We start from the raw sequence: 27,592 nt of genomic DNA, 5'->3' as shown, positions 1-27,592 counted from the left end.
AAGATATTGGACGAGTTTGTCAATGGGCTCGGTCAAATAACTTAACAATTAACGTTGGTAAAACAAAATACGTTGTATTCAATAGCTCACGTCATCACTACTCTCCTCAAAATATTATTGTTCAAAACAATATTGTCACATCGGCTGATACTATGACCTCATTGGGCTTTGTAATTGATTCGGATATTGTATTCTCCTTGCACATTGCACAAATCTGCTCCAAATTAAAATTTATACTTAAAAAGCTCTACAATTTGAATGTTATTTTACCCATACAAATTATATATATGCTGGCTCATTCGTTGCTGATGCCTCATATATTGTATGGTGCTGAGGTATATTCCGGATCCAATAGGACTTATCTGCTTAGGCTTCAGAAGTGTTTCCACAGCATACTACGGTTTGTTTACGGTCGTCGTTGTAGATGAGACTATGAATACTTTGCGAAACAATTACTTGGATGTTCTTTTGAGCACTTTCTCAATATTAGATGCCTCTGCTTTTTCTTCAATATCCTTAAGTACCGTGAATCCAGTTACCTTCTTCCTCACTTTCAATTCTTGCATTCGACCCGGAACTCTTAAATTCGTATTGAAAGTTTCAATCATGTTGTATTGGAAAGATCATTTGTAATTCGCTTGTCTAGGCTATGGAATACTCTTCCTTCTAGTCTTAAAAACATCTCAGTATGTCAACAAACTTTTGAGTCTAAGCTAATCCAACATTTCTTATAGGCAACTCAATTGAATTAATTTTCGTCACTGATAATATCTCACATTTGCTGCTTTTTCTTGGTGTTTGAACGGATAATTGTGCGTTAGACTATGTTACTATTTTTTTTTTTAACAATTTTTTTTACATTCAATAAATTTGTTAGTTATTTCTTTTAGTGATAGTGTTATATTAGGTTTTAGTATTGATTTTTGTATTATAAAAACCTGAAAGTGTTCCAATCTATCAATGTAAAGCCCGGGTGGGCGATGTTTGATTAATAAAAATGAATGAATGAATGAATGCTGTTCTAAAAGGCGACCAATACTACCGAATGAAGTAAACCCGTTTCCAGCGATAAGTTCTTTGCACCAGGGTGACTAAGCTCAGCCAAAGATCGCTACATCCACATGAAAATATAAAGCTACAACAATAAACAATTCCTATTTCACATATACTAACTGTTATGTCTCTATTGACAACACTGGTTCTAAGTTTTAACGAAGATATGTTTCTATGTTTTCTATGTTATTAACATGGCTATTTTTTTAAAAAGCTTTATATACCACCATTTTTTTATGATATATCCAATCAGCGCTTAACAATACATTGCACAAGTCACTGTTTCTTTTTACTTATTCCTTTTTTTTATATTGATAATAAATGTAATTTTATAATGTTTAAATGCGTGTATCAATTCTTCGAACATAACAAATTGGCGACGAGGATAAAAAAAAGATTAATCAACATTCAGAACCATCAAAAGAAAAGCATCAAGTCAACAATCATAAAAACAGTAAAATGTCTGCTGATATGGATAAACTTTTGCAAGCAATTACCAGCATGACCAATGCTCTGCAGGAACAACAACAGCAACAACAACAGCTTCAACAATCAAACATAACCAGCGTCAATGTCATTTCAAATTTTGATCAATTCGACCCTAAAACAGAATCATTCGATGTTTATAAAGAACGATTGGAAAATTATCTGCAATTGAAAGGCGTTTTCGGAAACAAAGAGATGTGTGCAAAATTATTGCTGCAGTATGTGGGTGCATCAAATTATTCAACACTAGCAACATTAGTCGCTCCAACACCGATCAACCAACTATCCTACGACAGTATTATATTCCATTTGAAACAACATTTCTGTCCTAAAAAAAATATTCTTGTGCAACAACACAAGTTTTTAAATGAAATACAAAATGAAGATCAGAGTATTTCTGATTTTATTGCTGTTTTACAGGAAAAGGCGGCGATGTGTCATTTTGTGTGTAGTTGTAACAAATCAGTTTCGGATATATTTTGTCGAGCGCAGTTTATAAGAGGAATCCGAGATAATAGCATTCGTGAAAAATTGCTGCAAAAACCCGAAGACACATTTGTGCAAATTTGTGAAAAGGCGAAGGCGTTGGAGGCAGCGAAAATAAATAATAATGAAATTATGCAGAGTTCTTCAACAAGCGAGGTAAATAAAATAAAACAAAAACAATCCGCAACAAGTACCCGATACCAAAAAAGTAATCGATACGCATCATCGTCATCAACAGTTAATTATCGACAACTAGGTCTTGAAGGGATGTGCTTACGATGTGGGCGAAACAATCATCGATCAAATGAATGTAAAATAAACAAAAACAATCTAAAATGTTCTTTTTGTAACAAAACAGGTCATGTGAGACAAGTATGCATAAAATCGAAATTTAAACAAAATTCATCATATAATGCAATACAATCGTGTTCATCTGATGACGACTACTGTGAGGATGATGATAATTTTGGTATCCATCAAATAGTCGATATTTACAACAAATCAGAAATTCCACCACCAGAATTGCAAAAATTTTTCGCAACGGTTTCAATCGACGGGAGGAAGCAAGTTTTCGAAGTAGACTCTGGTGCCGGCTACACTCTCATACCAAAGAACGATTTTGAAAAACTCAAATTAAATTTAAAGCTTCAAAAAACCAAGATAGCATTTCGCGCTTATCCGGGGGATGTGTTTATACCTCTGGGTGTAGTGGATGTTAATGTCCAATATAAAAACAGGAAGTCCAGAGAGAAAATGTTTGTTGTGGACGCTAGACACTCTGCGTTGCTTGGCCGTGTATGGATAAGGCATCTTAAAATTGATCTTAGAGAAGTAGACCAAGACTGTTTGAAGGTAAATACAGACAACAACGTATGTATAAACTCAATAAGTGAAATAACGCAAAAGTTCTCAAAAGTTTTCCAGCAGAAAGTGGGGTGTATTCCCAATTTAATATGTTCATTAAAATTGCAGGAAGGGGCAAAGCCAGCTTTTTTAAAGGAAAGGCAAGTTCCATTCGCTCTTCGTGAAAAAGTAGAGCAAGAACTCGACACATTAGAAAACGAGGGTATAATTTCAAAAGTTAACACCAGTAATTGGGGTTCGCCACTGGTTGTCATACCAAAACCTGATGGGAATGTGCGGTTATGTGTTGACTACAAGCTCTGCGTCAATCCCCAATTGGAGCCTGCTCACTATCCAATAAAGCGAATAGATGAAATATTCAACACATTGAAAAATTCCAAGTATTTTTGTAAGCTGGATCTATATAAAGCGTATTTACATGTAGCAGTGGATGATGAAAGCAAAATAATTCAAACAATTTCTACACACAGAGGTACGTATCGAATGAATCGCTTGTCATTTGGTATAAAGACCGCTCCTAGCGAATTTAATCGTATAATAGACCAAATTCTACGAGGCCTTGAAGGTACCACATCTTATTTTGATGACATAATTGTGCACGGTCCAACCAAATCCCTGTGTGAGCAGCGACTTATTGAATGCTTGGAACGCCTGCAGACATATAATCTACACGTTAACAAGGACAAATGTGAGTACTTTAAAGAACAAATACAATACTTAGGATATGTAATAAGCCAGAATTCAATATCCAAATGCCCATCAAAAACAGAAGCCATGGCAAAACTTCCACGTCCCAAAAATGTAGACGAGGTGAGAAGATTTTTGGGAATGGTTACGTATTATTCGCGATTTATTCCGAATATGGCTACCATTACACATCCACTTAGAAGTCTACTGGAAAAAGGAAACAAATTTGTATGGTCAAAGCAAAGTGAAGAAGCTTTTATTAAGCTGAAGCAAGAAATTTTGCATGAGCGAGTTTTAGTACCATACGACCAGTCACTGCCATTGATCCTTATATGTGATGCAAGTCCCACAGGAGTTGCAGCAGTACTGTCACACATAGTAGATGGTTGTGAAAGACCAGTTGCGTTTATTTCCAGAGCTTTAACAAAAGCTGAACAAAATTATAGTCAACTCGACAGAGAAGCTCTGGCAATCATTTTTGCTGTTGACAAATTATTTATGTATTTACATGGTCGAGAATTTACACTTGTGACTGATAACCGTCCACTTTCGAGAATTTTTCACCAGCATGCTAAAACGCCAGCGATGACCTCACAAAGATTATTGCGATATGCTTCTTTTCTACAAGGATTCAATTACAAACTTGAGCATCGCAAAGCCGATCAAATAGCACATGTAGATTGTTTATCAAGAGCCCCTTTATCAGCGTCTTCAAAGTTTTTACATTTTCTTGATAAAGAAACAAAAGATATCCAAGATCAAACTATAAATGAAATTTCATCAATTTCAATAACGGCAACATCGATTGCAAAAGAAACCCAGAACGACGATGAATTCAAAAATTAAAGGAATCGCTATTGAATGGCGGAAATACAGATCCTGAGTATTCTATACAAGATGGCGTTTTATTTAAGGGAACTCGTGTTATGATTCCTGCTACATTACGCGATGCAGTGCTACGTGAATTACACCACACACATATTGGCGTTGTAAGAATGAAGCAGCTAGCCAGAAAGTATTGTTTTTGGAAGGAGATCGACTCTGACATTGAAACATTGGTAAAATCGTGCCCTGATTGTGCTATGATACGAAGATGCCCCCCAAAGGTGGAAACACACAAATGGGAGGACCCAATCGAAAATTTTCAAAGAGTGCATATTGACTACGCAGGTCCTTTCCAAAATCATTATTTTCTTGTGTTAGTTGACGCAAAATCGAAATGGCCTGAAATAAAGGTAATAAAACAAGCTCCAACTTCGGATATCACGATATCATTATTACAAAGCATATTTTCAACACATGGTCTTCCCCAAATTATGGTATCTGACAACGCTACAATTTTTCAAAGTGCCGTATTTAGAACTTTTTGCGAGAACAACGGTATTATCCAGAAATTTATTGCACCGGGGCATCCAGCTACTAATGGACTTGCGGAAAGACATATTCAAACCTTGAAAAGGAAGCTAAAAGCGATGCAAAACGAAAAGTTACCATTACGCCTCAAAGTGCAGGAAATAGTTACCAGATATAGAGCAACTCCGCTTTCAAATGGCAAAAGCCCTGCAAACTTATATCTAGGACGTGACTTACGTATAAAATTAGACTCAATTCGCCCAACAAAATTGAAGAAATCTGAAGTGGTCAACCCAAAAGTTCGAAAATTAGGCGTTGGAGAGAGGGTCCAAGTTCGTTGGTTTAGCAAAGGAGTCCCGACTTGGAAGTTCGGTACCGTTCTGCAAAAACTTGGGAATATTCACTACAGCATTAAACTTGACAATAATTATATTCTTAAAAGACATATTAATCAATTGTATAAGTCCATGGTTTATGATCAAAATCAACCCACTTTAGTTACAGGAAATCCACCACAGAAGGAACCTCAAATTGAAGAAGTCATAATCCAGCGGAATCAGACACAACCTCAACCCCCCAGCGAATCGCAGCCTCCAGCCTCCGCCGAGCCACAGCTGCCAGAGACACCACTAAGTATTAGGCGAGCGAACAGAGTAAGGAGACTTCCAGCACGTTTCCAAGACCACGTTCCCTATTAGTGTGGGAGATTGTTATGTCTCTATTGACAACACTGGTTCTAAGTTTTAACGAAGATATGTTTCTATGTTTTCTATGTTATTAACATGGCTATTTTTTAAAAAGCTTTATATACCACCATTTTTTTATGATATATCCAATCAGCGCTTAACAATACATTGCACAAGTCACTGTTTCTTTTTACTTATTCCTTTTTTTTTATATTGATAATAAATGTAATTTTATAATGTTTAAATGCGTGTATCAATTCTTCGAACATAACACTAACTCAAACGACCCAATTTACCTATCCACCCAAAGTAAACCTTAACTAACAACCATATCTCTCTGGGCGAAGTGAATGCAAAACGTGGATATATAAAACAATCATAGCCACCTGGATTAAAGGCATAAGGCAAATAAGCCATTTGTCCACCTTAAAATCGTCAAATTTTAAAATACCAAGTTATCAAGAGTCGTCACGTGTTTGATATATGAAAATAGTTTTACAATTTATTTACAGTTTAAATTATTTGAACTAAAAATTTGAATAAGTATTAAATTAATAAAATAACAAAAAAATTATGAAAAATAAACAATAACATTTCACTGCACTCTTTTGTTGGCATACATGGATGTTAAAAAGTTAAGATCTTTGTCAATTCAATTAAATAACATTATTATTTGAAAATAAAATTTAGAAGAAAAACAATAAATGAGTTATTATTAGCTGCAAATGGTGTCCAAACTTTTCATCACAATCGCATTTCATCACAACATTATTCCTTCCATTGACATAAATTAAAATATTAAACAAACAATAGCATTAAATCGTGAGTCGTCTAGACCTAAACTTATTATAGAATGCACTTTGGTTTTATGGTAACGCTTCGGAAACGAAAAGTAATTTTAACACCTTGTACTTTAAAGTATTTCTAATGAAATCGCTCGCCTACCAGCCCAACCATGGTGGATGATTGATTTTCGATGGCGGAACGAATGTCAGGTTCACAGGTAAATTTATTCTGGCATAAGACCTTTTCAAACGCTGCAGGGTGTTCTTAATTACAACTCCATTTCTTCCAAGCAAGTAGCCAGCCGGTATTTGGGCATCTCTATCCGTCTTATCGTGAATCATTTCGATATAGTAGTCAAATTCGCTGGATTCGCTATTAAATTCGGTTATTATTGCAGCACTTGCGCCCGCCATCTCAGCATTAATAGTTTTGGTGAGGAAAGAACATTCTCTAAAAATATATTAAAAGATGAAAAGATTAGGAAAATGTTTTGGAACAACAACTCAAAAGTCATATGCAGTAGAGTAAAAAAATAATTTTTGGGGATTCTGTTTGAAATTCCGCTAAAAGTAAGAGGGGAGTGACAACGGGAAACTTCACTTGGGCATAGTAGCCATACCTTATATAGGATGGTGCAAAACCGTCCTTCACGATATGTGACAGAAGGAAAACGCATTCGCGGCCTTCCTAAAAATCGGGGGGCATTTGACAACGTAGAGATAAAAAACATGTTATATATAACAAGTAAAAGCGTGCTAAATTCGGCCGGGCCGAATCTTATAAACCCTCCACCATGGATCGCATTTGTCGAGTTCTTTTCCCGGCATCTCTTCTTAGGCAAAAAAGGATATAAGAAAAGAGTTGCTCTGCTACTAGAGCGATATCAAGATATGGTCCGGTTTGGTCCACAATTAAATTATATGTTGGAGACCTGTGTAAAATGTCAGCCAATTCGAATAAGAATTGGGCCCTTTGGGGGCTCAAGAAGTAACATAGAGAGATCGATTTATATGGGAGCTGTATCGGGCTATAGACCGATTCAGACCGTCGTACAAAATTTCAGGCAAATCGGATAATAATTGCGACCTCTAGAGGCTCAAGAAGTCAAGATCCCAGATCGGTTTATATGTCAGCTATATCAGGTTATGAACCGATTTGAACCTTATTTGACACAGTTGTTGAAAGTAAGAATAAAATACGCAATGCAAAATTTCAGCCAAATCAGATAGGAATTGCGCCCTCTAGAAGCTCAAGAAGTCAAGTTCCCAGAGCTGTTTATATGACAGCTATATCAGGTTATTAACCGATTTGAGCCACACAAAGCACAGTTGTTGGATATCATAACAAAATACTTCGTGCAAAATTTCATACAAATCGGATAAGAATTGCGCCCTCTAGATGCTAAAGAAGTCAAGACCCAAGATCGGTTTATATGACAGCTATATCAGGTTACAGACCGATTTGAACCATACTTGGCACAGTTATTGGATATTATAACATAACACGTCGTGCAAAATTTCATTCCAATCGGATAAGAATTGCGCACTCTATAGGCTCAAGAAATCAAGACCCAAGATCGGTTTATATGGCAGCTATATCAGGTTATTAACCGATTTGAACCATACTTGGCACAGTTGTTGGATATCATAACAAAACAGGTCGTGCAAAATTTCATTCCAATCGGATAAGAATTGCGCACTCTAGAGGCTCAAGAAGTCGAGACCCAAGATCGGTTTATATGGCAGCTATATCATAACATGGGCCGATATGACCCATTTTCAAAACCAACTGACCTACACTAATAAGAAGTATTTGTGCAAAATTTCAAGCGGCTAGCTTTACTCTTTCGGAAGTAAGCGTGCTTTCGACAGACAGACGGACGGACATGGCTAGATCGACAAAAGATGTCGCGACGATTAAGAATATATCTACTTTATGGGGTCTCAGACGAATATTTCGAATAGTTACAAACAGAATGATGAAATTAGGATACCCCACATTATATGGTGGAGAGTATAAAAATCAATTTATTTTTTTTTGTTTGTTTGTTGGTTTGTCTTTTCCTTATAGACTCAAAAACTGTTGAACCGATTACCTTGAAATTTTCACAGATTGTGTACGTTGGTCTGGAAGGAAACATAGGATATATAAGTTTTTGATATCGGACGGCAGGCAGACCCTCCCCCTTAGCCTAAAAGTAATACCCAAAAATAAAAGAGCACCGGTATTCAGGAGCAGACTACGAATTTCATATTAAAAATTAGGTCCAAGTAACTAGGGGGCCGCCCCAATCCCAAAACACCCTACAATAGGCCTATTGGACGAGCAAAACAATATGGGACTCAAATGAAAGGTATTAGGGAGTTAATTACGAATATAGTCAGAAAAAAGGAATAGATTTTATAATTTGTTGATATCGGAAGGGGGCGAACCCTGAAGAGTAGAATACGAATATGGTATTAAAAATTGAGTCCAAGTACCCAGCGCGCCGCCCCAACTCCAAAACTCCCCAAAACAAACATATTGGACGTTCATGTCAATATGGGACTCATATGAAAGGTATTCGAGAGCAGATTACGAATATGGCAAAAAAATTAAGTCCATGTAATGGGTGGTGTCCCCACCCCAAATGAGCATATAAGCAGAACATGGCTATATGGGGCTCAAATGAAACCAATTTGAAGTAGATTATGAATACATCAAAATTTGCAATCAGGTCTAGGTGGCGCTTTTTCTCTTAAAAATACGCAAAATAGGTTCGTTGACCAATTATGACAATATGGGACTAAAATGAAAGATATTTGAGAGTAGAAAACGAATCTGATATCCAATTTTGGAGCCATGATATCCAATTTTGGAGCCCCTAAACTGAATTTCATTTCCGACTTTAGCAATATGAAGCTCAAATCAAAGGTATTTGGGATTAAAAAACGAATTTCAAATCTATTTTTAGGACAAAGTGCCGGTGGATGCCTCAGCCCCAAAACACCCTCCATGCGGTTCATACCGACCATGGCAATATGGGATTCAAGTTAGAGGGATTGGGGAATAGAGCACGAATTTGATATCCATATTTCAATCGAAATATCTCCCTTAAAAAGCACTTCTCATTACCGCAATTTTTAAAAATATCAGATCTCGGAGATTGGTTTTTTTTTTGGCACTCTCACAGTCAATAAAAACAAAACGTGGTTTCGATTGTTGGTGTCGGGTGCCGCGGGGGCCGTACAAAACCCGACAAATGGATGGAAGTAATTTGGGGTGGAAGTTGATTGATTTTCGGGAAATTGATATTCATTTTCGGAACAAAGACTCTGGGGTCCACCCCACACTCAAACAGGACTTATTTACCGATCTTGCCATTATGGGTTTCATATAAAATGATTTTGAAAGTAGAACAGGAATCTTATATATACTTTAATGGCCAAGTAACCACCCCGAAATTCCCTCTAAGATGGAAATGTTTACCAATACGGTAATATAGGACTCAAAAGAAAGGAAGTAGAGTAAAATTTGCCAAGGAACCGAGCAGAGGCAAATTTCACACACATCAATGAGTGCTTTCCCTTTCAAGTTGAGCTTATCAATGATAAGGAACCTTTTTTATAGCCGCGTCCAAACGGCGTTTTACATGACCATGCATGGAAGAGATTGCAATAACCGCAATTTAAATCCTGTAAGGATTTAACATCTTCGAAACTCAGAAATTATGCGGAAACAACCGCAGCGCTCATGACCTTAGATTAGGGGACAGTGAGGATAAAGTGCTTTAAGAAATTTAAGGTTCATGACAGGGTTGACTTGGGTTCCCGGAATCGACGTTTTTCCGACGAATGTACCGGGAAGGGCCCTTCCGTGGAAAGCGAACCGGTGGAGAAGAGAGGATGGTCCGTGGGGATCTGTACATGAATTGTTGTTGTAACCACATTTTCACGTGGAGGTGGCGATCCTCGTCAAGCTCCTGTAGGTGAGTAAGGTCGTTCCGGCCCAAAGGACCAATCGCCGCGGGAACAATGTGGCCATTGGTTATTTAAAGGCGCCAATAACTCGATCTGCCATATCGAGCATCATATGCACTCAGTATTTGTTCAAGAGCCGGTGCTAACCGACCTCTCACTAAGACTCTCCCCTCGATACCGCTGATAGTCCGCGACTCCAAATGCAGCTACTCCGGATGGAGCATTCCACTATCCGCAACCTGTGGACGTGCCCGATAGCTCGCAGCTAAGCATCTCGTGACAGAAATGAGCACCATATAGATCCGAACTCAATGTTCCAGCTTGTGTGGTACTCACAGCTGTCCCGTGCCGGATATCTACTATTTACTTGCTGGTGTATAAAGTGTTGTTGTTGTAGTACCATCATTTGTATTTCCAATTCCTGAAAGATTGTTCCGGTCCATAAGACCGATCGCCGTGAGAACGTATTGGCCACATAAAAGCACCAATAACTTATATCGTCATATCGGTTATCAAAGGCACTTTGTATTTAAGCAAGAGCCCATGCCACCCTGATTCTCCGCAACTGCAATTGCAGCTACTCCGGATGGGACATTCCACTATCCGTAACCTGTGGAAGCGCCCGGTAGTTTGCGGCTGAGCTTCTCGTGATGACGATGAACCTACCCCACCAAACCAGAGTAGTTATGGCTCAATTACGTTCCGGCAGATGCAACTGCCTCAATTCCTACAAAGCAAGGATTGATGCAGACGTGCAAGACCACACGACACACGTCGCCTGTTTAACTGCCCAGCCAGACCCACTCGACTCAGACCCAGATCCATCTGAACGCACCCCATCTTAGCCGAAGGGTTCCTGGATCTGAACACTCAACAGAATCAAGCAGACGAAAGAAAGAACGCAACAAACTGCTACAGCAACAACAACAACAACGATGAACACAACATATGTAGATCAAAGAGGAAATGTGCTTTAGAAGGCGCACTCCCCATTTTTTAATTTTTTGCTAATTTTGGCATACAGGAACGGGTCTGAAGTCCGTTTTTGGGACAAAAGTGGTCCAACCTAGGAAATATGGGCATCAAATTAAATGTATTGTCAAGTAGATTACGAATACACAAAAAAGGCTTTCTTTTGAAGTTTCATCCAATGCGGTGCTCGGTATCTACTGTAGAAGCAATCTTGAGGAAGATGTAGAGAAGACGATCAAGACCTTTTTCAAAAGTCCATTTGCAGCCAAAGGATAATAGGTAAATATTTTTTGGAATTTCTGTTATATTATTCAATGTACACTAATGTCACATGAATGCAAAATATACATTACGAGAGAGTTTTCAATGTATACCATGTTGGTTTTTTTCTCACATCTTATTGCATGATTTTTTGGTTTAACTACATGGCGCCATGGAGTGCTAGAAACGGCATCTCGTATGTATGAATTTAATCCTCGCAGTTATTTTCCCTTTTTGCATGGTCAAAACTTGGTACAGCAAACATAAAACTCTATTTGTGTTTTTTTTTTTTTCAGAAAACTTGACAAATACGCTTTTACTTGAACGTGTTTTAATTGCTCATTCTTACCCTCTGTCAATAAGTGCAACATTGCCTCGCAAGGAGCGCTTGTTTTCGATTTTGGTACACCCATCGGATGGAATTGTTGGTACCAAAGCGACCCCTTCTAGACGCTGGGAAAAGGAAGTTCCAAAATCCTTTGACGGTCTCAAACGATATGTGTATTCTAACGCATATGGCTCGGTTATCTCGAAGAAAACATCACCAGCTATAATATCCTGTGTTGTCACAATATCATTTAGTGGAGGATGGTGTGAATCGCCTAAAATGTACAAAAATAATCTCAGTCGAAAATAATGTTACTATTTCTTATCTTTTCTAGAAGGTACGTACCAAGCAAACCAACAACTAGTTGGACCAATGCAAGTACCAGCATTGATAAACAAAATAAGTATTTTCCGTATGTCTTTTCCATGTCGACATGTATATGTTTAATATTTTCACAAACAACAAAGAAATCGCAAATTCATAGTAAAACACAACTTTTACCAATCCTGCTGGAAAACTATCCAAAAATCAATCTAATAAAACTTACAGCTGATTTCAGGTCCTCTTGCATATGGTAAAGGTTGCCAACACACAATAATAAAACAAATACAATAAAAAAAAATGCCAGCGACGAAAATGGTGTGTTTTATTTGACAAGCAGGTGGATACGCTTCTCCGCTAAATTATTAAATCCCGTTGATACTGCTCAATACATCCGGTTTTAAGGCTCTCGTCAGCTGATTTTATAAAGGGAAAGCAGATAATCGATCCATACAATCCGTATTTAACGGGGTTTTACGGCCGTATTCATAAAACTTAATGCAGCTTTAAGCAGGGTATTCTGTTCAGCTTTTTGCACGAAATGCTGTCAAACTCCATAGAAAAAAACGTTGGCGGAAAATTAGTAATCTGCTTCTGAGCAGAATATTCTGTTCAGCTTTTTGAGCGGAATTGTGTCAAACTCCATGTAAAAAAAATATGGGCGGAAAAGAACAAAATGTCGACAAAAATTCCATTCTTTAAATCCGGATTTAATGAGCAGTAAAAACGGTATTTAAGTGCAGATAAAAAAAGTGTTTTGGTCATGACATAATTGCCAGGTAGTGTACCGTAAACAGCTGAGTATAATTTTTTTTCGCGACGTGCACTTTCTATCAATGAGTTTTGGTTATGTGTGTGTGTATTTTAGTTAAGAACCATAGCACTTACAAACAACGAAAAATGGCATGAACTAGTTACATACACAAAATCAGAGTTGCACTAATCACTGATTTTGACAGATTGTGCACTCAATATTTTGTTGTTGGGCAACTGTGACTACCTGCAACTTAATATATCTTGGTTTTGGTATGGAAGCAAAAACATTTGATTGCGAGGTGTATAAAAAAAAGTAATCTCACTCGAACAGCCGGCCAGTTTGACGGTATTAAGATGCCAATTATGTGTTTAAACCCCGTTTACACTGCACCTTAAACCCGGATTTAAGCCTCTCGTCAGCTGATTTTTTAAAGGGAAAACAGAAGATCGAGCCATTAAATCCGGATTTAAAGAGCAGTGACAAATTTCCTGATGTCAAACATTGATGTGTGTGCTTTCATGTGTATGTGTGTTGTTTACATGAACACAAAAAAAATGTCCTGTCCTGGTTCAATAATCGTTTTAATGTTTTCGATGACCGCTTGTCGCCTGCTGGCATGATGGCGTATGCGCGGCTAGTGCTCGCCGGATGGGGTGGTTCTTTGCGCAAGCGAATCAAACGTATCAGGAACAAAAGAAAATTTACATGCCAGACTGATAAGGTAAAAGAAAAAGGTATGTTTGACCCGAAAAAGAAACGTACTAATCTAATATGGCTAAATAAAAAGGGCAAGCACCACACCTACCTGTTGGAAGCCTTCTCGCCTGGTGTTCTGGCGAGGATAATGCCCTCCCTCTGGAGTCGGAGCTCCACCATAGCAACTTTCAAGTCAGTTGCCCCGTACCTACCTCTTCATCTTATCACCCCCTTCCTATCTCCTCCTCCCTAAGATCTACATGATCTCAATAAAATTCATTGTCTCTTCGTAAACGTTACAAACATTCCAGGTAGTCTCTTTATTTATAAAAGATGGTGAATTTATGATGACCACATGAGAAATTCAGAACAAAAACAAGAGGCATCATCCAAAATTCATAATAAAAAAAGGAAAAACTCGAAACATTATGGCTTTAACTTCTTATCTCAACTTTTCTACATTAGCTTAGCAAAAAAAAAAAAAAAAAAATAAATTTAAAGACAGTATAAAAGAATCATATGTAGGTGGGTATGCTAGCTTCGAACAGATCTAATGGCATCTCTTCTCTTCCTTCGGGGCTTCTGCCGCTGAGCAAGTTAGGCTGTGCCCACAATGGCAGCTTACTCCGTCTGTCCGTCTATGTCCGTCCGAATAGTGTAAGGTTAAAGGTAAGTAAAAGGGGTATTATATAAAAATAAAAGGGGTATTTGGAATTAGATTTTTTTTATCTCATATCTGATTTCTTTTCTTCTTCTTTTTAGGCCTTTACCACGCCCGAAAGGACGGCCTCTTCTAGGTACTAATTTGGAACAAGGATCCCTATGGAGACTTCCTACCTGCCTAGAAAGAGCTCTATCTATTGGGGAAGGGTAAATACCATGTAGTACGGTTGACGGTATAATCAAAGATGAGTACCCTAGAAAAAAAATGCCTGCCTTTTCAAAAAAAAACTAATTTCCTTTTTTTTCTTTTATTTTTAGGTAATATGTACGTCCGTCCGTCCGAAGGTTTAGTTTTAAGTATTATGTTAAGGGTCTTTGTAAGCCGTCACCTGGAGCACTGCGGTCTGCGAGTGCTTTTGAAGGAAGTCCCACGCTGGTGCAGAGATGAGCCGTTGGTCAGCAGCGTTTTTTTGTTTTACTTTTAATTAGTTTAAGCTTTAGCGTAATGATTAAGTTGTTTTCTTTTTGATTAAGTTTATAATTAAGTTTCTTTTTTTTAGTTGGAATTTATTTTTCAATAAGTGGTTTTAATTCAGTTTCTTTTTTTTTTTCACTCTTTAGAGCTAGGTATTAAGGTAGTTTCAAGGATAGTTTTTAAGGTAATTTTTAAGGTTGTTTGTTAATTCAGTTTGTAAGATGTTTCTTTTTTTCTGTTTAGCTATCAGAAGCTTTTGTTTTTTTTTCTCTTTTCTTTTTTTTTTGCAATAAAGGAATCGAATGATTTTGCTTTGGTCTGTTTTTTTTTTCTTTTAGAATTCAGATCATTTTCTTGTTCATCATTTAAAATAAAAGTGCCTTTTTCAATGTTAGGCTTTTAGAGGTTTCATCCCTCTTTGGATTGTTCGGTTTTGTGTCATCATCCACTTGCTATGCAGTCTTTGTAGCAATGCAACACAACAACACCAACACTACACGACCGCGGCTGCACTTTTTTTTTAATTCTTTTTTTTTTCTTGCTCGTTAAGCTCACTTCCAGTTGTCTTCTCGGCTCACCTCCGGCTTGCTGCACAGTCCAAATCAAAAAGAAAGATTTCCTTTCCTAGGACAGTGGCCTATGTTGTCATTTTGTTCATCATGGCGCTCTTCCCAGACCGAACTTCCTCTGATGGGCCAAATGACAACACAACACCAACTGTCCTACTGTCAATCAGGCAGGGGTCGGGGTTCATGCCTAAGCAACTGATTTTGTTCGGCAATTGCCCGCTAGGTGTCGCTTTTGGGGACAATAAGGTGCACGCGACAAACCCAACCATCCTTCGAACATCACTGTCAAAGGATGGGAGGGAAAAAGGTGCAAATTCCTCGGACATCTTTAGTTCCATAATCGGAAAAAATCCGAGCGGCAATTCCTAAAATTTATCTGCACTGCAATCCCTACATTATTCGAGCACTACCTAACATTATTATACCATTGAGAATAGCATATCTGCACGACATATCGTTCATCTGAATTATATATAAGACCCTCGCTATCTGGCGAAGGGTGTACAAACTGACTTGCGATTTATTATCTTAACTTCCACGGGATGTAAAACCCAAATTAATAATGGATTTAATCATACTCCTTTTTTTTCCTTCCTGCCAAAATAACGCATCTCATAATGTGTACGTCCCTTAAGAACGATAAATTGGATGGTAATTATAAATGACAGCCGTACATGTTTCATAACTGAAATAGGTTCGGCACCTCATGTGTGCGCTTTAACGCCGTTCAAATCAACGAACCGACACTGTCATTCATAGTTAATTAAAGAAAAGAAGCAGCATTGCGGACCGGCCATGATGCTGAAAATTTATTAATTGGTAAGTATAAAAAAAACAAATCTATTAAAAATTATGTGTATGTGTCGTTCCCGCGATCCGTGTGATTTTTAAAGTGATCTCGCGAAAATTCCGTGACAAAAAACCATTCGCAAAAGAATTACGTGCGTGTGTGTGTGTGTGTGTGTGCATAAATGAAGATTCATTAAATGAATGAAAAAAAACATCGCCATTCTAAAGCGTGCAAAAAAAAACAAAAAATATATTTATGTGATAAAAATTGAATCTGTTGGTTAGCACGCATGTTGAATTAATACAAAAATATATTAAAGGTCTTCACGTGCGATTGAAATAAATGCCGGTACCATATAACCGGTCACAAAAACACAGCCTTCGACCACTCAATTATTCTGGCATATGAATAAATGCCTAAAAATGTAACACATGCGTGATTAAAATTAAAAAAACATATTGTGTGTATGTGTGAACCCCATTTGGGATAATGATAGCCATAAAAAAAAAATATATATATATTCCGCAACATGACTTGCGAACGCTGTACATGCAGACAGCTTAAAATTTAACCAACGATATGATGGTTCAAAAAAAACGTGTCATATATGTATCACCATATATATACATACATACTTATATGTTCTGTAATGGTGTGTGAAAAAAATCAAAGTTCCAAAATGTAGAAACCATTTGATGGAGACCGGTTACTATCACGTGAGTAGGCGGCTGTAGCTATGTGTCAACAAGTGTGCGTAGTGTAATAGTATGTTATTGCGGTACTCCTACCCACTCACGCTATGAATGGAGGTGGGGGTACTCAAACCAAACTCTGTGTCCAAAGAAAAACAGTACTTTATGAAAAGTGATGTGAAGACAGAAGCAAAAAAAATTGATTTGCCCAATTATCTGCGTGTTCATGAGTTTGAAGGTAAATGAAGAACCAAGTGCATATAAAAGAAGTTGACAAAATAAAAAAAAAAAAATCGTCTTCTTCCTGGTGATCCAAAAGACCAAACCAAACAAAACGAAATGTGAAAAGGTGTGCTATTGTGAATTAATTTAAAGTTCAGTGAACTGAAAAGTGAAAGTGTTGTTAGAAAGTTAAAGTGAAAATAATGTAAAAAATTAAAGTTATTGGAGAATTGTGCAAAAGAAAAAAAATAAAAGAATTATGAAGTTCTAAAAAGAAAATTGGCAAGAAAAACTAATAAAAACCCCAAAAATAAAGTATAACCAAAACACTAAAAACGGAAAAAATAAAAATCCAAAACACTCTCTCTACATAAAAACCCAAAAATAAATCAAAATAATTCACACTTTAAAAATTAAATGAACGCAAGTCGATTAAAAAAAATTGCAAAATTCCAAGAAAAATAAAAACAAAAATCTGGAAAATTATGAAACGCAAACTATAGAAAAACGCTAAATTGAATAACATCAAAGAGAAAAACAAAAATTCAAAATTGCAAAGTTCAAGTGAAAAAATTTACGTGTAGAATCCCACTGTAGAATAAAATTAAAATGAAGTGGGAAATCTCACAAAATCTTTTCTTTTCCTCTTTCCTTCTCGCGTATATAATCAACTACAATCGTATAAAAAAACCCAACCGGCTCGAAAATCCACCCTGATATAACATTTATTGATCTTCGTACCTTTCATTTCAAACAATGTAATTTCCCAATCTCGTTTTCTATCTTTTCAGATTCCATGGGAGACGAAATCCAAGTGGATTGATACACCTAACTGGTGCCACCAAAAGAGGGGAACTTCCATGGATGGAGAGTGTGTGAGGTAGGTAAAAAAAGGTATTGTCCTCCAAAGAAATAACCTCCTGTCTTTCCAGGTACCAACAACAAATCTCCCGCCAGCCATTTATGACCAACAAGGTAAGTGCATTTCCTCTTCCGATTCTGGTTTGTGTGGCGTACTTGAGAAATGTAAGCGAAATAGAAAAAGAGCTGTAATAAAGGGCAAAGCTCACACGAGCAGCACCGTGTACCGCTGAGTATTCTGCTCAGCTTTTCGAGCGGAAAGCTGTCAAGCTCCATATAAAAAAACATCGACCAAGTGTAAACTGAAAACTGGCCGAAAAGTAGTACTCGGTCTATGGTGCGGAAAGTGGCGAAAAAAAAGCTAAAGCAGCAACACTTGAAAACTTTGCCGGCATCATTCTTCTATGCCTCATCGGTCTTAATGACTCGTTTTGCATTATTCAGTTGTGCAAAATAAATTAAATAGAAAAATAATAAGTGCAGATAATAAAAAAAAGGTGTTTTGGTATGGAAACAAAACTATTTGATTACAGTCAAATTCCGCTCGCGGAACAATTAGAAAGTTAGCGGCTAGTTCGCTAGCAGAATAGAGTGCTAACCCTAATGTGTTGATGACACCATATTGTCCCATCGTGTCCAAGGATGTCGACCAAGAAAGCCACGGGACACTGGCTCATCAATGTGCATGCACGTGCCAATCGATCCAGGTAGGCCATCTTCCTCTCCAGACCGTTCACACGTCCAAAGACATTCGTGGTGCTCCTGACCACTAGCCTGGGGCTGAGTACTAGAGTCACCGTCACCGGATACTGTGGTTTCGGTCCATTCACCTGAGTGAATTTGCCTCGTGCTTTTCCTCACACTGGGACTCCAACCGCTGTAATTGTTCTCTGGCAGCTCATAGTCCTCACCGTCTTTCTCCCTTACTACGATGTGCAGCCTAATGTCATAGTTTCAGTGGGGCACAGGGGGTAGGCTCCGGAGGGCTATGACATGTCACAAGTTGGCCGCCCGGAAACGTTAGCTCACGTTGGAATCCCCACTTGAGGAAAGCTTTAGCGGTACTCTGGTTACGAGAACTCTAGCGCTCATCTCCGATGCCTGGTGTAGATGGTTCATCGCCGACCTTTTGGTCTGTAAGCTACATGTGGAGGGAAGACGTCCCAGCTGGCCTGGGCCCTTTGTATCTGGTGGTAATGCAATAGAAGTATAACACCATTAAAAACCGCCATACCGACATCTCTTGCATTTGTGTATAAGCAATTCAAACGCCTGTGTAAAGCTCTATATCTCACCACTAACCAAACAAACCATATCCTATTTGCATTGTCTCTTATATTTTCAGCATCAGACCTTAGACGACTGTAAGTTCACCTAAAGTAAGGTATTAAATATATCCACACCTACTTCTATTTGCAACCATTAATGCATTTCCTCTTCCTAATTACAGGCTAACTCCAAAGCATTTGGACAGTCCATTCACCAACAAATGCCATCATCCTCTGTTACTCATCAAAAAAGGAATAGCCTACCCAGACAGCAAAAACGGTAAGTGTCTCATCCCTGTATACAGTAGGTATAGCGTAGGAACTAGGACAATATTTCTTTCCACCCTGGGGGGAGTTCGAACAAAAACCAATAAGAAACAACTATTAAGTGAAATACCACAGCTCAGGTTGTGGTTGTTGCCGTAGTAGTTTGTCGTGCCCTGAGGCCTATAGCCAAAACTGGTACGGTCTTCAGGCCTTTGTAAAGAAAATACACCGATCGTCTTGCCTGTACTATCTGAGTATATAGTATCTCCTCTCTATCACCACCGAAAAATCTGGGTCTGGAATCGTCTGACCCATAAAGTAAAAAACCAATTGCACTCGAACTGCAAAGATCCTATGGACCTCACCAAAGAGCTGGTACTTTCCACTTCCCTCTAAACGCCACCGAAAAAAAAACAGAGTTTGAAGCCTTTCGATTCAAACCACTGTTGCAAAAGAAACTCCACGTACTGTGAAAGAATAAAAATTTCCAGCCATATTCTAGCTGCCAAAACGACACCGTATCAATGATACAATAGTCGAAACTATATCTCCTCCTCAATCGCCGCCGAAAAAATTGACTCCTCATTAGAAGTCGTCTGGTTCAATCCCAGAGACAAAAATAAAGAAAATATCATACACTGAATGGAGTTATCACAGATATCTCATTGCTTCAAGTCCTTCATGTGATAAACACCCAGAGGCTTGCCTTTTAAGTCTTCGACCTCATAGAGACAGTTACCAACCGGTCTTACTATCCGGCATTTGTGAAACTTCAAACCGAATTTCGCGTTAAACTGATTCTTGAAATCACTTTGTTGGAAGCTTCTACGGTATACTTCCTGTCCTGGTATGAACTTGACAATTCTACTGCGCATATTGTATTTCTTTTCATTGCCCAAATAGGCTTTATGAAGGCTCTCCTTGATACCTTTACGTATAATCTCCAGTTTAGTCGATTTTGGAATTATCTCACTCTCAGGGTCATTCAGGAGCTGCAACTTCCTGGCTAGGGCGTAGACGCTACCATGACTGATCATATTCATTCCAAATAGTGCGAAATAAGGTGTAACCCCGATGGACGAATGTATAGAGGAACGCAATGAGCATTCTATTTCGGACAGATATTTATCCCAATCCTGATGGCTCTCTTTCAAATACGACCGTATAGCCGCCAAGATGGACTGATTAACTCTCTCCGAAGCATTCGCTTGGGGAGAGTGCGTAGCCGTTCTAAGGTGGTTAATTCCGAAATTCCTCATCAACTCCTGAAATTCCTTACTAACGAACTGCTGCCCGTTATCGGACACAATTGTCTCGGGCGTACCAAATTTATGGAAGACCTCAGAAACCAGGAACTTTATCACATTCTTAGAGCTCGCCTTTGTCATTGCCTTCAACAAAACGTATTTGCTTAGATGGTCCAACACGATAAAAATAAAAGAGTTCCCATTCTTCGAGCGAGGGTATGGGCCTAAGAAATCTATATATATTCGTTGAAAGGGTCTCTCAACTATGGCCTCTTTTCCCATAGGAGGACGAAGAGTAGTATTTGCCGGTTTTGTAGACTTACACATTTCGCAACCTTGCACAAACTCCCTAACCTGTGTGGTCACGTTGGGCGCCATTTTGTCCTGTCCTGGTTCAATAATCGTTTTAATGTTTTCGATGACCGCTTGTCGCCTGCTGGCATGATGGCGTATGCGCGGCTAGTGCTCGCCGGATGGGGTGGTTCTTTGCGCAAGCGAATCAAACGTATCGTATAAAGCGTGATATAAAAACGTCCTTGAAATGTGTAACTATTTAGAGATAGGGTTTTCAGGGGACGATAAGATGAAAAGTAGGGTATATATTCCAATAAAACTGACAAATGCCAGCCTTACTAAAACTTTCTTGATTCCTTACAGGTTTGTGGGTGCTTCGGATGAAATCTAAACTAACGGAAAGGAATATCTCACGCAGACCATGACCGAAGCGATGACTGGTGGACACTAGCCGGAGTCTGGGACAGGTGACTAGGATCACAAACAACCCCCTCGGTCGGACCTAGGTAAGCTATTCTTGGTCTATTGCTAACAAATCTATATGGATGGTTTTGCTAACTAACCCTAAATTTAAGCTATTAGTTACCTAGTGTGCTACCAACTAAACTAAGACTATAAATTAGGGCAGACTAACAAAAGGCATGTTAGCTAGGAGCCTCCCGCTCAAATACCAAGAGAGTTGACGGCTACGCGGACCAATTCCTTGGAACCTTTGCCGGGACCGAAAATTCCTGATGTTTCGCCTGGAATTCTCCTAGCAAACACTTACTATTTCTAATTAATTCAAACTATTGCAATTGTAACAAACACTAACTCTAATCTAACCTATGGCTACCAATCTTAATCTGTCTAACGACTTCCGATTGGGTCCTAGACTAAATGCGAATTCGTTTGCCTCCCTAATGGCACAATTTAGCGTATTGGCAAACGCAGAGGACTCTCGAGATTAACTCTACGTGACCTAAAATCCAAATCGTATTGCTAAACTAAACCTATGTTTCTTTTTCGGGCCCCACGTTGGGCGCCATTTTGTCCTGTCCTGGTTCAATAATCGTTTTAATGTTTTCGATGACCGCTTGTCGCCTGCTGGCATGATGGCGTATGCGCGGCTAGTGCTCGCCGGATGGGGTGGTTCTTTGCGCAAGCGAATCAAACGTATCAGGAACAAAAGAAAATTTACATGCCAGACTGATAAGGTAAAAGAAAAAGGTATGTTTGACCCGAAAAAGAAACGTACTAATCTAATATGGCTAAATAAAAAGGGCAAGCACCACACCTACCTGTTGGAAGCCTTCTCGCCTGGTGTTCTGGCGAGGATAATGCCCTCCCTCTGGAGTCGGAGCTCCACCATAGCAACTTTCAAGTCAGTTGCCCCGTACCTACCTCTTCATCTTATCACCCCCTTCCTATCTCCTCCTCCCTAAGATCTACATGATCTCAATAAAATTCATTGTCTCTTCGTAAACGTTACAAACATTCCAGGTAGTCTCTTTATTTATAAAAGATGGTGAATTTATGATGACCACATGAGAAATTCAGAACAAAAACAAGAGGCATCATCCAAAATTCATAATAAAAAAAGGAAAAACTCGAAACATTATGGCTTTAACTTCTTATCTCAACTTTTCTACATTAGCTTAGCAAAAAAAAAAAAAAAAAAATAAATTTAAAGACAGTATAAAAGAATCATATGTAGGTGGGTATGCTAGCTTCGAACAGATCTAATGGCATCTCTTCTCTTCCTTCGGGGCTTCTGCCGCTGAGCAAGTTAGGCTGTGCCCACAATGGCAGCTTACTCCGTCTGTCCGTCTATGTCCGTCCGAATAGTGTAAGGTTAAAGGTAAGTAAAAGGGGTATTATATAAAAATAAAAGGGGTATTTGGAATTAGATTTTTTTTATCTCATATCTGATTTCTTTTCTTCTTCTTTTTAGGCCTTTACCACGCCCGAAAGGACGGCCTCTTCTAGGTACTAATTTGGAACAAGGATCCCTATGGAGACTTCCTACCTGCCTAGAAAGAGCTCTATCTATTGGGGAAGGGTAAATACCATGTAGTACGGTTGACGGTATAATCAAAGATGAGTACCCTAGAAAAAAAATGCCTGCCTTTTCAAAAAAAAACTAATTTCCTTTTTTTTCTTTTATTTTTAGGTAATATGTACGTCCGTCCGTCCGAAGGTTTAGTTTTAAGTATTATGTTAAGGGTCTTTGTAAGCCGTCACCTGGAGCACTGCGGTCTGCGAGTGCTTTTGAAGGAAGTCCCACGCTGGTGCAGAGATGAGCCGTTGGTGAGCAGCGTTTTTTTGTTTTACTTTTAATTAGTTTAAGCTTTAGCGTAATGATTAAGTTGTTTTCTTTTTGATTAAGTTTATAATTAAGTTTCTTTTTTTTAGTTGGAATTTATTTTTCAATAAGTGGTTTTAATTCAGTTTCTTTTTTTTTTTTCACTCTTTAGAGCTAGGTATTAAGGTAGTTTCAAGGATAGTTTTTAAGGTAATTTTTAAGGTTGTTTGTTAATTCAGTTTGTAAGATGTTTCTTTTTTTCTGTTTAGCTATCAGAAGCTTTTGTTTTTTTTTCTCTTTTCTTTTTTTTTTGCAATAAAGGAATCGAATGATTTTGCTTTGGTCTGTTTTTTTTTTTTCTTTTAGAATTCAGATCATTTTCTTGTTCATCATTTAAAATAAAAGTGCCTTTTTCAATGTTAGGCTTTTAGAGGTTTCATCCCTCTTTGGATTGTTCGGTTTTGTGTCATCATCCACTTGCTATGCAGTCTTTGTAGCAATGCAACACAACAACACCAACACTACACGACCGCGGCTGCACTTTTTTTTTAATTCTTTTTTTTTTCTTGCTCGTTAAGCTCACTTCCAGTTGTCTTCTCGGCTCACCTCCGGCTTGCTGCACAGTCCAAATCAAAAAGAAAGATTTCCTTTCCTAGGACAGTGGCCTATGTTGTCATTTTGTTCATCATGGCGCTCTTCCCAGACCGAACTTCCTCTGATGGGCCAAATGACAACACAACACCAACTGTCCTACTGTCAATCAGGCAGGGGTCGGGGTTCATGCCTAAGCAACTGATTTTGTTCGGCAATTGCCCGCTAGGTGTCGCTTTTGGGGACAATAAGGTGCACGCGACAAAAAAAGGGAAACGAAATACTAAGAATTGGTTGTATTTTCTTATTCAGGTCTGGTTTTTTCAAATTAAAAAAGTTTCGAGAAATTGAAAAAATTAAAAATGCTTATTCGTTTTACGGTTATATGTGATAAATAAAATCAATAGAGTACACTAACGATTTTCCGTAAAAATTTATGCAAATTTCCACAAATTTTTGAGTACACAAACACATTGAACCACGTTTACACTGATCATTTATAGCTGTTTTAATGGCTCAATCATCGTTTTTCCCTTTATAAAATCAGCTGATGAGAGCCTTAAATCCAGTTTTAAGGGATAGTGAAAAGGAGTTTTAATTATTTAAATCACCTGAAGCGCAGTCCAAACAGACTGGATTTGTTCGTGGTTTTACATAGATCTAGATATTCATTTTGCAATGTAAACGTAGCAAAGTTGTTTGCGTTTTATTGTTGACCCCTATATCGTTTAAATTTGCAAATAAATTTATTTCATGTTACATGGAGCTAATAAAACATAAATTTTTATTGGTAGTTGCAAGAAAATATTCACCAATGGCTTTTATGTCACCCTGCTATGCAAAGAAGATATAATTTTTTCGAAATTTTCGATAACGGTACCGGTAAAATTTCGTTTAGGATGTGTCAATGCATTTCTCGTGGCCAAGAAAATTTCGCCAGAGGTGCATACTACGCTTAAAATAAAACAGCCCATCGTTTAATGATGAAGGTTGGCTCACTTGCCCAGCTTATGGAATTGTACAACTCCAGAGTTGTATACAAATTCCACTAGAAACCCAAATGCTTGGTTTGGATTATAAATTTTTTTTCATTTTGTGACTTTTTTCCAACCAATAAACAGCCCCAATGCCCCGTTTACACTACTTTGTAAATCCGGATTTAATGGCTCGATCATCTGTTTTTCCTTTATAAAATCAGCTGACGGGAGCCTTAAATCCGGATTTAATGAGCAGTATAAACGGGATTTAATAAAACAGCATATCGCTCATTGTTGAATTATTATAAAAACCATATGGTTAAATTGTCATGTTGTCATCAAGCTTATCGACGTTTTGCCAACACACAAAAAGAATTTTGTGTGTGTGTGTTAATACGTGTACAGAAATTGTGCGTACATGAGCAAAGAATATTCCAGAAAATATTGGGTTGCCCAAAAAGTAATTACGGATTTTTTAAAAGAAAGTAAACGCATTTTTAATAAAACTTAGAATGAACTTTAATCAAATATACTTTTTTAACACTTTTTTTCTAAAGCAAGCTAAAAGAAACAGCTGATAACTGACAGAAGAAAGAATGCAATTACAGAGTCACAAGCTGTGAAAAAATTTGTCAACGCCGGCTATATGAAAAATCCGCAATTACTTTTTGGGCAACCCAATCGATAACAAATAGAATGCAAACAAATATCACATTTAATACCGTCAAATTTGGACGGTTAGCAGCTGCTCGCGTGAGACAACCTTTAAAAAATTCAGCCATGCATATTGTAAAAAGGTTCCTTGAAATCCGTACACGTTTTGCGTTACGTCATGCCACTATTTACACAAAAAGATATGGCGTCTACTTATAACCGTTACAAAAAAATAAAGGTTTAATGCCGGTATTCACAAAACTTAAACCAGCTTTGAAATAAGTTTGTTTGCCAGATAAATAAATAAATTGTTTGCTTTGGATAAATAGGCACTTTAATAGCATACGTTTCGGTAAGAAGAATTGGTAAAGTGTTGTACTATGTTCGATTTCAGCGAAATTTTTTCGCGATTACTTTATTCAGATTGTAGATTTTGAAGCAAAACCGCTTTGCTGTCATTGGCTAGAACAGACTTCTCAGTCATTATGTCCGTAATGACAGGTCACTGTCTAATCGCAAAACATGCTGGCAGACTTAAGGTTGCCAGTAACGACTTTTGCAGAAGCTGTGAGAACATCGAAGAAGAAGAGACTATAGAACACCTTCTGTTTTTGTGTTTCGCACTAACAGTCAGAAGAAGTCCCACTTTAGGTTCTCATTTCTTTGAGAATCTGTCTGATTTAGCAGATGTGAACGTTTGCAAGTTGTTGGGCTTTTTAAACGATCTGGATGGTTCAACGGTAGGAACTAGAAGGCTTCTTCCTTCTTCTGGTCCTGTGGTATCACAATGGGCGAAAATGTCTATGTCAGTCTGAGATGCGTAAAGACCTATATAAAGAAGCGAACTATAGCAAAAAAATTAAAACGAGTAAAAAGGCATTAAGTTCGGCCGGGCAGAACTTTGGATGCTCAAACCCCCTTTCGTCCCAATCCGGTGAAAATTGTATAACTTATCCACCCAAATTCGGCACGAACATTGTGTGGTCTACTAAATATAAGTCACTGTTAAATTTTGTATTTCCAATTTCAACAAAATCGGGTAATAAATAAAGCTTTTATGAGCTTTAGACCCTTAATCGGCATATTGGTCATATAGACCAATATATCTAAATACAGACCGATCCAAACCATATTTGGGACGGACATCGGGAGACCTAAAACTACACACTATTTAAAATTTCAGCGAAATCGGTTTAAAATTAAGGTTTTAAGGGCTTAGACCCTTTATCGGCAGATCGGTCTATATGGCAGCAATATCTAAATATAGTCCGACCTCAACTATATTGAGCTCGTATATCGGGAGGCTCAAAACAACTCACTGTTTCAAATTTCAGCGAAATGGGGTAATAAATAAAGATTTTATGAGCTTCAGACCCTTTATCGCAGATCGGCCTTTGTGGCAGCTATATCTAAATATAGTCCGATGTAATCCATATTAAGGTTAGATGTTGACATTGACAATGTCAATTATGATTTCCGAACAACTGTATGGAAATGTAGCCAATGATTTGTATGGACATCGAGCATCGTCATGCACCGTCTGATGTCTTAAGGACGCGCCTGCTGGATAACATAGTACTCAACACTAACCATATTCATGTAACCCATTGATTCATTGGAATTTTGTCTTCTAATTTGGTCAACCCTTGATTAATTTACACAAAACAAACGAAATTAATCAATAGGTCTGGCTCTTCTATTTTTTAGGTTTTATAAACAAATGCATTATACTGCAAAAGGTATGGAAACATGGCGCCTCATTTAGATGCTATAGCGATATTGCAAGGAGCTTCCATGATTTATATCACCGCTTGTTTCTAACCTGACCATCGATGGGGAAAAACTGTTGGTTCAATACTCCGGACTGACACTAATGGAATAAGAAATGTAGTTATACCCTACACCACTACTGTGGTACAGGGTATTATAACTTAGTGCATTTGTTTATAACACCCAGAAGGAAGAGAGATAGACCCATTGATAAGTATACCGATCGACTCAGAATCATTTTCTGATTCAATTTAGCTATGTCCGTCTGTCTGT

General features: G+C 38.0%; 2 protein-coding genes and 2 long non-coding RNA genes across 9 annotated transcripts in view; 3 read left to right on the top strand and 1 right to left on the bottom strand.

Moving 5' to 3' along the window:
• The first annotated feature begins 1,179 nt into the window (after positions 1-1,179).
• Positions 1,180-5,873, top strand: LOC131997845 (uncharacterized protein K02A2.6-like). 3 transcript variants are annotated; one of them, XM_059369643.1, is made up of 2 exons: positions 1,180-3,577; positions 5,428-5,873. In XM_059369643.1, the coding sequence occupies exons 1-2, from the start codon at positions 1,513-1,515 to the stop codon at positions 5,625-5,627; spliced, it is 2,265 nt and encodes a 754-aa protein (XP_059225626.1). In that variant the 5' UTR covers positions 1,180-1,512; the 3' UTR covers positions 5,628-5,873. The 3 variants fall into 3 exon arrangements, with proteins under 3 accessions (XP_059225626.1, XP_059225625.1, XP_059225624.1); XM_059369642.1 differs by having other exon boundaries at positions 1,180-2,877; positions 2,998-5,520; XM_059369641.1 differs by having other exon boundaries at positions 1,180-3,361; positions 3,431-5,520.
• A 217-nt stretch (positions 5,874-6,090) lies between these two features.
• Positions 6,091-12,497, bottom strand: LOC106091319 (PRADC1-like protein). The gene is made up of 3 exons (XM_013257802.2): positions 12,267-12,497; positions 11,943-12,195; positions 6,091-6,851 (listed from the first exon to the last, which is right to left on the bottom strand). Exons 1-3 carry the CDS (start codon positions 12,346-12,348, stop codon positions 6,557-6,559), a joined length of 630 nt encoding a protein of 209 aa, XP_013113256.1. The 5' UTR covers positions 12,349-12,497; the 3' UTR covers positions 6,091-6,556.
• Positions 12,498-14,063: 1,566 nt separating this feature from the next.
• LOC131997657 (uncharacterized) lies at positions 14,064-15,533 on the top strand. Its single transcript, XR_009398327.1, has 2 exons — positions 14,064-14,813; positions 15,077-15,533. It is a non-coding gene; the product is annotated as an uncharacterized LOC131997657 (long non-coding RNA).
• A 605-nt stretch (positions 15,534-16,138) lies between these two features.
• LOC131997656 (uncharacterized) overlaps positions 16,139-27,592 on the top strand; it is a 312,520-nt gene continuing 301,066 nt past the window's right edge. The window contains exons 1-8 of one of the 4 annotated variants that reach the window (XR_009398324.1): positions 16,139-16,221; positions 17,898-17,986; positions 18,039-18,081; positions 19,313-19,351; positions 19,418-19,515; positions 21,407-21,549; positions 22,977-23,332; positions 23,597-24,055. This is a non-coding gene — a long non-coding RNA (uncharacterized LOC131997656). Of the gene's footprint in view, positions 16,222-17,897; positions 17,987-18,038; positions 18,082-19,312; positions 19,352-19,417; positions 19,516-21,406; positions 21,550-22,976; positions 24,056-27,592 lie in introns of those variants that run through there. The other 3 variants (XR_009398325.1, XR_009398323.1, XR_009398326.1) reach the window with 3 other exon arrangements.

Source organism: Stomoxys calcitrans, chromosome 5 (genome assembly GCF_963082655.1).
Source record: "Stomoxys calcitrans chromosome 5, idStoCalc2.1, whole genome shotgun sequence".
In the NCBI taxonomy this organism is placed as follows: domain Eukaryota; kingdom Metazoa; phylum Arthropoda; class Insecta; order Diptera; family Muscidae; genus Stomoxys; species Stomoxys calcitrans.
This window is presented reverse-complemented; position numbering and strand designations above follow the sequence as displayed.